This window comes from Ictidomys tridecemlineatus, chromosome 7 (assembly GCF_052094955.1).
Source record: "Ictidomys tridecemlineatus isolate mIctTri1 chromosome 7, mIctTri1.hap1, whole genome shotgun sequence".
Taxonomy (NCBI): Eukaryota; Metazoa; Chordata; class Mammalia; order Rodentia; family Sciuridae; genus Ictidomys; species Ictidomys tridecemlineatus.
This window is the reverse complement of record NC_135483.1, coordinates 185,905,093-185,917,908: the sequence shown is the minus strand read 5'-3', so window position 1 is coordinate 185,917,908 and position 12,816 is coordinate 185,905,093. Positions and strand designations below refer to the sequence as shown.

Below are 12,816 nucleotides of genomic sequence, written 5' to 3'. Positions count from 1 at the left end.
TCAGGCTAAGGAAATGGCTGGTGTCATGGGCCAGAGAGTTCTCAGATGGAGGATCAAGATGGCTGGACATCTGAGAGTTGTCAGAAAGAAGGTGGGGCAAGGAAAAGATCAGGCATTTATGTCTTACTCTAAATGCAAGTGGCAAGCCACCAGAGTGTTTCAAGAAGGAGAACAAATGGCCTTGTGTGTATTATCAACAGATCATTTGGTCTGTGTGGGGAACATACAACAGGGCAGAGAGGAAGCCCTGAGTCCATCTGGGAGATTAGCTCCTCGTCAGTAGATGCCCAAGAGAAGAGATATTTGATGCTACTCAATCCTTACTATCAAAAAAAAGTCATATTCTACAAGTGGCTAAAATGTAATTTACATTAAGCAATTGAGAAACTAAGGAGAGAGTTGGAATACTTGCACAAAATTGCTATTTTTAATAATATTTAAATATAGTTCTCCTTCTTTCTTGCCCTACAAAGTACATTTTGGTAATCTGAGAACAGTAGGCAACCCGCTGATTATTTTTGCATGTCTTGTCAGCTCAGAATCATCTTTATGTTTTTAAATAATTGAATGGAAAAAAAACAATATTTTGTTACATGTGAAAATAATCATGAAATTCACATATCCATAAACAGTGTTTTATTTGAATATGGATGCCCAGATATTTACCAGTTGTTAGTGGCTGCGTTCGTGATGTAAAGACTTTGCTGTGACAGGGTTACAGTGACTTTAGCAGAGACACACAGCCCTAAAAGATTTATTCTCTGACCTTTTTGCAGAAAAAGATGGCCCGTCCATGTTATGCAGTACAACTGCATTTATTTTGGAATTCTTCCCTCACCCTCTTTGTGAAGTGTGGCCACTTCTCTTAAGTTCCCTGTGGCATTACCTGCTCCATCCACAGCCTAGATTGCAAGTTTCCATGCTCCTGGCAAATGCATCATTTCCTGGACTTTTCCTTGAGCAATGGGCAGGGATTCTCTGGAATTCGCTCTCCACTCAGCCAGTGGGAGGTGGCGACCGAATGACCATACAAACCCCATGGCATTGAATGCTGGGAGGGGACAGTGCTTCCCAATCCCACATCCATCCAAACATCTCTCGTCGGATTTCTGCCTTGTGGATTGGAGACTCCAGCTCACTTCTGCTTCCACGTTTCCAAGCACCCACACTTGCAGTGCCATGATTCATCACTCAGTTTGTTTAATCAATATTTATTCAGCACCCATGAGGTTCTGAATATGGAACAGCACTTCCTAGAAGAGAGGGGCTGACAGGAAAAGCAGGAGCTCCATGCTTTGGGAGCCTGTGCCCTACTATGGATGGAAGATAAAGTTGACGAAAAGCTATGCTTAAGAAATGCCAAGAAATGCATATGGCACATGTTATACCAAAAAGGAGATTATTCTTTTACCAAGGCACTATTCCGTGCTTACACTTTGAGCACAGACATTAGAAGTGTGTTCCTGCTCCCTCTGCCAACCCCAGCTCCCCTCACTCTTTTCTGCCTAGTCTTACTGCTTTCTCTAAACCTTGCCTTACTTTGATGCATTCATACTCAGTACACAAAGGAACCTTAAGAAACACACGTCAGATAATGTCATGCCTCTGCTTAAATCATCCCAGGGGCTCCCCATTGCCCTAGGAGTCAAATCCAGCTTCTGTGGTGGTCTCTGTTACCTGACTCCCTGATGAACTATGAGCCCCTCTTGCCTAGCAGTGCCCCTGGGGAGGAACAGAATACCTGGAATTCTTCCTGTTCTCTACCCTTGCCAAGCTCATCTGCCCTGTAAAATCTGTATACTCCCTACATGGCTGGGTCCACTCAGCCCAAATGGCACCTCTTCAAAGAAGCAATCCACATTCTGGCCTGCATAGCCCCACTTGCCCTGAGTTACTCCATCACATCACCAAGCTTGATTTTCTTTGTAGCGCTTGTGACTACTTTGAAGGTCTTTATTTGCTTGTTCATTCCTCTGTTACTTGTTTCTCACCACGAGATTGTAACTTCAGCAGGACAGGGACATTTGTCTTGACCATTGTGAGATGTGGAGTAACTAACTCTAACCCCATCCCTAACCTTAACCATAACCATCATCTTTGCAGCAGCCCTTGTCTTGGAGCAGGCAGAAAATTCATATTTTTTTTCATGAATTGCCTTTCATAAACATAGGTCATTATTTTCAAACATAACTTTGATTCTTTGAGTATCTTGAGCATCAAAAAGTCATTCCAAAATAACACTCTTGAAAATGAAGAGAATAAAGTAATTGATGAGAAAACGATTGTTAATGTTACTCACCTCTTGACACAATTCAACACTGCATCTTAAAAACCAGCTCTGAGACCACTGTGATCCCCTCTTCCATCTCCTATGTGCACTGTTCCTGCACATAGCTGACAGCAGCTTCCTGGTTCTGCACTTCAGTGTACTTGCTCACTTGCTATCTGTTCACTTGCTTTCTATAACTAGGCAAGGAAGAAATCAATTCATGTCTATACAACAAGGACCCAATGCACTGTCTGGTTCCTGGGTATTCAGTAGAGATTGTTGAATATTGTGTTACAATATTCTTTAGGTTAAGTGGATGAAGTAGAAACATTTTTCCTTTGTCTTGGCACACTGGGTAGAAGTTCTTGTGGCATGTGCACTCTGGGATCAGGCAGTATGAACTTGCACCACCTCCATCATAATGATTCTCTAGAAATAAGCAGTACATATGCATTTGTTAATCCATTCAGTAATACTTCAGTCATTGTAGTTGTTACACTTGTCCCTCTCATCTTTCTTTTTGAGTAGGTGGTAATAGAAACTTAGACCAAAAAAAAAAAAAAAAAAAAGCACTTAGGCACTTAGTCATCAAAGTGTGACTCAGTGAAGTTGTTGAGGAGAGTAAGGAATTCAAGAGCTAAAGCAGAGTTTCAAGGACACAGTGAATCATTTGTTGAATGATTCAGTTTAAGGAGATACTGATACAAAATAGCACCACAATGAGAAAGCCAGAAATGCATTTTTTTCTTTCTTTTTTTGGTACTGGGGATTGAACTCAGGGGTATTTAACCACTGAGCCACCTCCCCAGCCCTTTTTTATATTTTATTTAGAGATAGGGTCTTGCTGAATTGCATTACTTGCTGAGAGAAAGATGCAGAAAGTCAGCGTTATCGAATCATTTCTGGGACATACAAAACCATAAATAAGAAAAATCAGAGGTTTGAAAGCTGGGACTATTGCACACATGTATTGTTTTTCAGTACCTTCCATATGATAAAACTCCTGTCTTTCGACTAAGCTTCATGGGCCACCTTAGGTGAGCTAAGTGAATATATCAGGAACAACAATATGAACAAGAATAGGGCTTATATTTGGACAGTTGAAGTTGTAACACTGGACAGTGCCATTTTCTATGCCACTTGATTGGAATAAGCTATCAAGAGAGTTAGAGTATCTCCTCAAAACCCACCTTCACATCAGGAGTCCAGATTCAGGGCTCTAGGGCTCCCCAATGGATCCTGCAATTGTCATTTGCTTACTACTAAAACTGAATGAATAACAGATTTCATAATATACCAATGGCTTGCTCTTCTCATGGTATATTTTTAGCTATAAAAAGCGACTGATATTTGGGGACTTCCAGATTTAACCACATGGGTCATTCTAGGAGAGGAAACAGAAAGACATTAATATGTTTTAAATTGCAAAGCAGAAAGGTCATGAGTTTTCATTGTTTTCTTCTGAGACACACTTAACATTTTATAGGAATCTCAACTTCTTTTTAATCTGTGGCTTCTAGGCCTGAAGAGCGTGTTTTAAATGGTTCATAATGTTCCTGCAAGAACACTTTAATTGCAATTTGAAAGCTAAGTAATAGTCTCTGTTGAATTAGATTCCAAGTTATAATATTCCTCTCATTTACAAGCTAATAAAGCTAAAATTAGGGAGGACTCTCAACCAAAGATATAGAGCAACTTTGAGGACAGAAATAAAACATAAGCACCTGGACTTTTGACTTTCTTTTCTGGCTAAACAGTATGCTTTCAGCTTCATAGAAAAATAAGGTGCCCAACTTGAGGGAAATATTAACTCCCTGAAGCCCACAGTGAAGATCATTAGAAAATTACTAGTATAGTTAAGCAATTTTAGCTGTTAACTTTATTTCAGTGAGAATATGCAGACACTCTGCCTTGTGTTTGATTGTCCTAGGAATATATGTCCACAGAAAGCCTTGTACGTGAATATTCAGAGACTCAGAGCCCCAAATGGAAACAGCCCAAATGTCCATCAACTGATGAATGGATAAACATAATGTGGCATATCCATACAAGGGAATAATATTATTCCTCCATCATCAAGAATGAAATACTTATACATGTTACTACTTGTAGGAACCTTCAATGCATTATGCTGAGTAAAGGAATCCAGTTAACAAAAGACCACATATGTTATGATTCCTTATGTATAAAATTTACAGAACAGACAAATCTATAGAGACAGAAAGCAGATTAGTGGTTTCCAGGGAATAGGGAAAGGGAAAGCATGGATCAAACTGCTGGTGGAATATGAGGATTCTTTGGGGAGTGGTAAAAATGGGCTTGGGGTTGTGGCTCAGTGGTGGAGCACTTGCCTGGCATGTGTGAGGCCCTGGGTTCGATCCTCAGCACCACATATAAATAATTAAATAAATAAATACGCAAACAGATAAATAAAATAAAGGTCCATTGACAACTAAAAAAATATTTAAAAAATTAAATAGTGAAGATGTTTGTACAATTCTGAATATACTCAAAACTACTAAATTCTACACTGTAAAAGGGTAAATTTTATGGCATCTATCAATTACATCTCAACAATGCTCTTATTTAAAAATGAATCTAAAGTTGGTCTCTAGACTTCACATATGATGTAAGTAATAAATGATAGAGTTCAAAGAAGAGAAATGTGTGTGGGATGAGCTATATGAAAATAAGATACTAGGGCCTGGGTTGTGGCTCAGTGGTAGAGCACTTACCTAGCATGTGTGAGGCACTGGGGTCAATTCTCAGCACCAATATAAACAAATAAATAAAATAAAGGCCAACAACAATTAAAATAAGAAAAAGAAAACTTGTAATCATTGTGCATTGCTGGTAAGAATAAAAAATTAAAAAGAAAAAGAAAATAAGATATGGAAAGAATAAGGAAGAGAAGTGGAAGAGTCTGAGCAGAGGCTCTCTGAAGGCTGGTGGCCAGCGTGGAAGAAGCAAATGACAATTGCAGGATCCATATTTCCTTATTTATATGTGATACTGAGGATCGAACCCAGAGCCTCACACATGCCAGCCATATGCAGAGAGGCGTGAAGGGCAGCCATATTGAGAGAGGTATGGAGGGCAGGCTGTGGTGGTCTGTGTCCTGTCTTGGACACAGAATGCTTTCAGCTTCATAGAAAAATAAGGTGCTCTTCCTGGGGCCACACCTGTAGGCCCTAAGCCAAACAGGTTTCTTCATAGGGCCCTCCTGAGCAGTGAGCTCAGACTGCAGCCTTTGAGTCCTGGCCAAGAGACCCTCCTGCTACAATGCATATCTTTATGTTGTTGGGTACTTTGCTCCTGCTAACGCTCACATTGTTTCATATGTAGAATGTAAGATTATTATGTGTCAATCAAAATCAAATTTGTTTAAGGAGATGAAAATGTGAATTACCCTGATTTGATCACTACGCACTGTGTATATGTATCAAATTATCACATTATAATCCATAACTCTGTTAAATTAAAACAATAATTATTATTTTTTCAAATAAAGAATGTTTTTGTACTTACCCCCTTAGAGTTGGTGAGGCACATTTGGAAACCTAGAAAATAAGTCACACAAAAAAATCTGACAAGAATCATTTAGTAATTGGTCAGTATAAGAGTGTAACTCCTTGAACCTCTTCCTTACTCACATACTTAAATACTGTGATGCTATACTAAATGTCAACCAGAGTTTTTATTAAAAAAAAAAAGTCCCCATTTTTGACTTGGCTGGATCATGACAATGACAATTATTCAGCATGTATAATTGCTTGTCAGTTGTGCATTTTCCATAGTTTTCAGCAAAACAAGAGTGGCCTTCCCTGTAAAGCACAGTGAAGGTACTGAAGAGACTTTCTCATTTATTTAAAAATAAGTAAGATAAAATCACATTAACACTTTTCTAAATGTGGCCAAAAAAATGTTATTTAAGCAATGATTATAGGTGTCTTCTCTAATAGAATAAAAGGCAATATCAGTGTCAGTAATCACATACATTTGGATGAAGTTCACTTTTAAAACACTTGCTTAGGCCAGAATTCATCATGAACTGGGAGTTAATAGTTTTCGTTGAGAAGCTGTTGACTTCTCTTGTTAGGATTGATGGATTGCCGTGAACACATCATTTCTGTCCTCCTTTGTGAGCAGCTGGAACCTGAATTAATGTCAGAGGAAGCTTTCTCAGCCCCAGGATAGGAAAAGCAGCCTGTTGTAATCTTTGACAGTGGCCTTTGGCCAAGGGAGAAATATCTCCTCTGTGCCTGGAATGAAGTCTTCCCTGGTCACTTTAGCCAGCAGAATGGATGGTGGCTGCGACAAAACCACAAGGACTACCCACAGGCGGATAGAAGGAACCGGGAAGTGACAGGGCTGCAGTTGAAGGGGTCTGAGCCTCCTGGACGTGACATTGCAAACACCAGCCTGCATGCATCCTTCCAGGAGCCTTTTCATTTCCAGACGCCTGATCTGCGGACAATTAGCTCCTTATGAAACTCTTACCACCAGGACAGGAGCTCGGCTGAGAGCCAGTGCAGCCTCAGATCTGTTTTATGCTCTTGAACTATACTAATTGTCGACCAGAGGTTTTATAAAAAAGAACAGGAAGTCTGTTGTGGCCAAGGCATTTTGTAGTTGTCCGAAAACATCTATTTCTCAGAAAAGAAATTCTTTGTAACCATATTAATACCCTTAACAAATATGATCTTTATACTTCTTATTTGATCAATTCATTTTTGCTTCAGTAAAAAGACATTAAAGAAATCTAAAATAAGTGCAACACTGCCACTGTTTTTAAAGCTGAAATGTGATGGAGGTCTTTTGCTTTTTCGGTCAAATGCTCCAGTATAAACAAACTACAAGTGAAATCAGTGGCATGTTCTAGGCATATACCTTTTGCAAGCCTTATGTACTTGGAATAAGGTATTAAATTACAGCAAGTGCTTAGATATTATAAATTAAGATTTCCAATTTATCACATGATTTTTTTGAGAATGTTTAAGCTACAGTTGTAAAACAACATTTTATGACTGACATCATCAGGAATCACTCAAGGCATGATGAGGCAGTTTTTGTAACTCCACCTGCGTGAATTTCCAGTCTTTTATGTTGTGCCTGAGCACTAACGTAGGCATGAGGGCCTGTCTTTGCTCTATGACATCACTAACCCAGTAGCCATATGCCTACTGTTCCCAGAAGCCTGAGCCCACTCTTCTGAAACTTATTTTAAAAAAGAAAGTAACTTAATTCAGTAAGTATTCACTATATCTCACTAAGCCACAGAGCTGTGATCTTGGGACAACAGGTTTACAGTTTTACTATAAGCTTAATGTGGAGTCCTGTTTCTCTACTCTCCGTCTGATGGACTTACAGTAAGAATGCAGTGGAGTGACGTCGGGGGAAAATGAGAACGAGGAACGCTTGGCACTTTGTTTTGTATAAAAATTTTTATCACAATCACTATAATATAGAAAAATTTTCAATTAGAAAAAAAAAGAATCTCTAATATTTCCAGTAGATTAGATTGTCAAATGTAACGTTCTCTGGACAACAAGCAAGTGACAAACCATATGTGTGAATTACCTGTCTAAATAAGAAACAAAATCATCCCCAGATAATTGAAATTCAGCAATAATCCCCAAAGCTCAGTTTAACCAGGGCTCTTAATCTTTTCCAAACTTTCAAAGAAGTTTATTTACTATTTATCTCCTATCAGATTGAAGAATATAAAAGAGAAAATTCAAAATAAATTCAAAATGTGAACTCTGAATAATAAATCAGTTGACGCTATCACACTCCACCTGGGAAACAACCACACCCTGATTTGTCCTCATATATCTGCTGGTTCTCTGTGTCTAGAATAGTTTGGATTGGTTGCCACAGCCCTTTCAAACTACCCATACAGTGGCCCAGGGATTCCGTCTACGGCTGTTTTAATATGAGTGCTTATTGGGATGGGCGTGGCGGCACACACCTGTAATCCTAGCTGCTCGGGAAGCTAAGGCAGGAGGATCATGCGTTCAATGCCAGCTTCAGCAACATAGCGAGGCCCTAAGCAGCTCAGCAAGACCTTTTCTAAATAAATGTTTAAAAACAAGGGCCAGGGATGTGACTAAGTGGTTGAGTGCCCCTGGGTTCCGAAAAAAGGGGGAAAAAAATGATGAGTAGTTAATTTTACTCTATGATATATCTGGAACACAGTTTTCCCATTATTTTTTGTCCATTCATCTTGTTAGATTCACATGACTTTGTTCCTCTTTCACAATGTCAGAACCCATGCTTTCCTAAAATGCATATGCATGCACACACACACGCATTGCACACAATCACGCATAAAAACACATAAGCTAACATGCTCACATTCTACACAAATGCACACTACATAAATTTACACCACCACACATGTACACATTCAAATAAAATACACCCTCATGCACAATCACACTCTCACACTCTCATACATATGCAGACACAACCACACGCTATACTCAGGCACACATACTCCACACAGACATGGAGTACACTCATGGGCTCACACACACTCACACATCTCACACTGAACATAAATATATATATATTCACATGTTCAATAAAGTCAGCAAATAATCATTTAAGCACCAAACCTGACACTTAAGTTATAACAGTGAACGAAACAGACAGAATTTCTTGCCTGCATGCCCAGGAATGAAGAAAAGGGGAATTTGAAGAAAATATGAGTCTGGAATTGGTTAAATAAAAAAAGGAGTGCTAGGAACAATGCTGTCTTTGGTGGCAGAGTTTTCTGCAGTGTGTGTGTGAAATCAGAAGACTAACCCCATGGGACCCCTGTTCTTAACTGTGTCCATAACTAAGCATGAATTTGAAATCTTATCTGCATCAACAATCAGTCCAGAATAATGCCCCTCATCTGGACTGGTCTCAGTGAACTTTAGTTAGTGCTTTAGAAACCCTGATGGCTCTCTGTGATTTGGGGAATATGCTGTTTGTACTGTGGATGTTCATAGGCACATTCTCTCAGCCTCTGTTTAACCACCAAGGTGCCCAGACTACAGGAGGCTGGTGGCTAGGGATGCAAAACTTCTGTTTTAGGGCAAACCCTACTCCTCCCCTGCTTGAGTACACTTAAATAGGAAACAGCCCATACATTTCCATTTTTGGTGTTTTAAGAAGTACTTCATATATCAAATCATGTTTATCCACTTAATAGGATATTATTTCTGTAGAAAGAAAAAAAATATTGTGCTAATTTAAACAAAAATAAAGACAACAAAAACATGGTGTATTTTCTTCAAGGTTCAGATTTTCTGAACATTTACCCTCTTCCACCCAACTATGGCTGTGAGCATACTTAAGCACACACACACATGCACACACATGGTTCCTGAAAGGGCCACATTTGCCTTGTTGATATTTAAGAGATTATTTAAAGTAGCATTAAATAGCAATAGCTTGGTAAGTTTTTACCTTTATTAATCTTAACATGAACAACAATGATGATGAAAAATAAAAGATTATGATAAAATTAAGCTAAAGTAGAAATATGCAATGTCCCAAGTTTTTGTTTTCTGCAGGAAGGGAGAAAGAGCTTAAAATGATGAGTTTCAGTGAAGGAGCAGTGAAACGGATCTGATTCGTTAATCCCTGTGGCAATGCATAGTGACAATGAATGGGATGCTTGGACCTTCTTTCATAGTGAGGAAGTTGGAACAACCACACAAGTCTCTCTGTCTTGTTATCTCTACACTAAGCTCTAGAACAACGTCCCTTGGGGGTTTCAATGTAGTGATCCTCTTGGTACCTTTGAAGATGAGGGTTTCATTTCTTCTCATTTTTCCTCTCAGGCAGCCACAGTCTCTTGGGATATCCGAACATTATATTCAACAGTACCCGAAGATGCAGAGCACAAAGCAGAAAATTTGCTGGTGAAAGAGGTAAATGTGACGCTTCTGGTCTGTTATTTTACAAAATTTTTGCCTTCCCCCAGGGAATACTGAATGCAATTTACTGTTAAGTACCTACCATCTCCCACTTCTCTTCAATGAACAACTACACATGCTCCCCGCAGCCTTTCAGCTGTCACCTAGCAGGAATTTCCCATCTTCCTGTTATCCATGTCTCATTATCAGGTGACTGCTAAAGTTTCAGATTTTCTTTTCCTTCTTTTTTTTCCCCCCCTTTAGTCGAAATCTCCATGTTGAGAAGTATTTGAGTACATGTAATAGAAAGATTTCACTTTCATTTATTTGCAGTGCATAGTAGGAAAGACCATACTACATGAGAATTTTGGATAATAGAGTTTCTATTTTAAGGGATATTTTTCTTTTGAGTACTAGCCATGGAAATAGTTATGCTTAACTATTTCCACTAATAGAAATAGCGTTAAGGGGATATTGATTGAGCATCTCCTTATATTTAATTGAAATATAAGAGGCCTACAAATTGGTTTCTTCATCTTGTTCCCAGACTCCAGGCCACGTTAGGGCAGGGATTGAGTCAGGACACAGCAGTTTTTAGAAGACATTTGTTGAATGAATAAATGAAGCCAGTCCTAGTCCTCCTTTTATAGAAAAGGCAGGATGTGGGGACTGCAAATTGGTGCGGCCAATTTGGAAAGCAGTATGTAGATTCCTGGGAAAGCTGAGAATGGAACCACCATTTGACCCAGCTGTTGCCTTTCTCAGACTATTCCCTGAAGACCTTAAAAGAGCATACTACAGGGATACTGCCACATCGATGTTCATAGCAGCACAATTCACAATAGCTAGACTGTGGAACCAACCTAGATGCCCTTCAATAGATGAATGGATAAAAAAAAAATGTGGCATTTATACACAATGGAGTATTACTCAGCACTAAAAAATGACAAAATCATGGAATTTGCAGGGAAATGGATGGTATTAGAGCAGATTGTGCTAAGTTAAGCTAGCCAATCCCTAAAAAACAAATGCCAAATGTCTTCTTTGATATAATGAGAGCAACTAAGAACAGAGCAGGGAGGAAGAGCAGGAAGAAAAGATTAACATTAAACAGAGACATGAGGTGGGAGGGAAAGGGAGAGAAAAGGGAAAATGCATGGAAATGGAAGGAGACCCTCATTGTTATACAAAATTACATATAAGAGGTTGTGAGGGGAATGGGAAAAAAACAAGGAGAGAAATGAATTACAGTAGATGGAGTAGAGAGACAAGAGGGGAGGGGAGGGGGATATTAGAGGATAAGAAAGGTAGCAGAATACAACAGTTACTAACAGGGCATTATGTAAAAATGTGGATGTGTAACCGATGTGATTCTGCAATCTGTATTTGGGGTAAAAATGGGAGTTCATAACCCACTTGAATCTAATGTATGAAATATGATATGTCAAGAGCTTTGTAATGTTTTGAACAACCAATAAAAAAAAAAAGAAAAGGCAGTGGCAAGATCTAAACCACCAAGTCAAACTAAAAATAGTAGTGTCTAAATGTGGCCTTTAATTCTAAGAAAACAGTGTGTGCCCATTAGAAATTAATTAAAGCCACATTTAATATCAACACCACGCACAGTTCTGAAACATATTTGACTCAATACAAGCTGGACTTTTTAGTGTACGTATTAAGGCTGATCTGATTCATTAATTGTACATATTTTATGTTGTATTATACAGTCCAGATCATCATTTGCATGAATTCACATGTTGGTTTTTTTTGGTTGTGTGTGTTGTTTTTGTTGTTGTTGTTGTTTTGACTAATTTGCTTATACTGCATTTATTTCCAAAGTTCACATTGAATTACAAGAACTTCTAAGGAGATAGAAAAAAAAAGTGTACACTCAGATACCATCAGGATATCTGAGAATGCTGTCTTCATATTTACTGATAAAAATAATATATGATGTCAGGACCATAGTATTTTTGTTCTAGAAGAATTTATTATCTAATAGTACATTGTGGGTTTTTTTAATGTCTACAGATACTTTTCTATACTAGAAAGCCAGAATCACTGAGACCAGCTCTACAAAAGTCCAGTAGTATATTTATGTTAACTTTGGCAGCAGTTGAAACTATCATGATTTTTAATTCCCAGCTAAGAACATGTAACCAGGTCTTCCTGCAGGTCATGTTGTTTACTAAAATATTGTACTTTCTTCATGAAGACCCTTAACTTTGTTGTTCAATTTATTTCCTCTTACCTGATAGTTTCATTCCAAATCCAAACCAGACATTTTTAAAATCCATTTTCTTTTCCTATTATTAATTGCTGATATATTTTAAAAAGCTATTGATTTCTAATAAATATAACTAGTTATTAAACTCTTATCCCAATAGTTATTTGATAATCAGATATATAGTATCTCATCTGCAAATAAATTTTATCTTTTCTACCAAGTATATTGTTTCTTCAATTTTTAAATTTTTTTATTTGTTCTAATTAGTTATACATGACAAAAGAATGCATTTGACCCATCAAATATAAATGGAGTATAACTTCTCATTCTTCTGGGTGTACATGATGTAGAATCACACAGGTCATGTAATTATATTTGCATATATAGGGTAATGATATCCAATTCAT

General features: G+C 38.1%; 1 protein-coding gene across 12 annotated transcripts in view; it reads left to right on the top strand.

Moving 5' to 3' along the window:
* Dock10 (dedicator of cytokinesis 10) overlaps positions 1-12,816 on the top strand; it is a 237,241-nt gene that overhangs the window by 103,460 nt on the left and 120,965 nt on the right. For all 12 annotated transcript variants that reach the window (XM_078018102.1, XM_078018100.1, XM_078018103.1 and 9 more), the window contains exon 3: positions 10,108-10,197. In XM_078018102.1, coding sequence (XP_077874228.1) covers positions 10,108-10,197 — 90 coding nt within the window. The remainder of the gene's footprint in view (positions 1-10,107; positions 10,198-12,816) is intronic.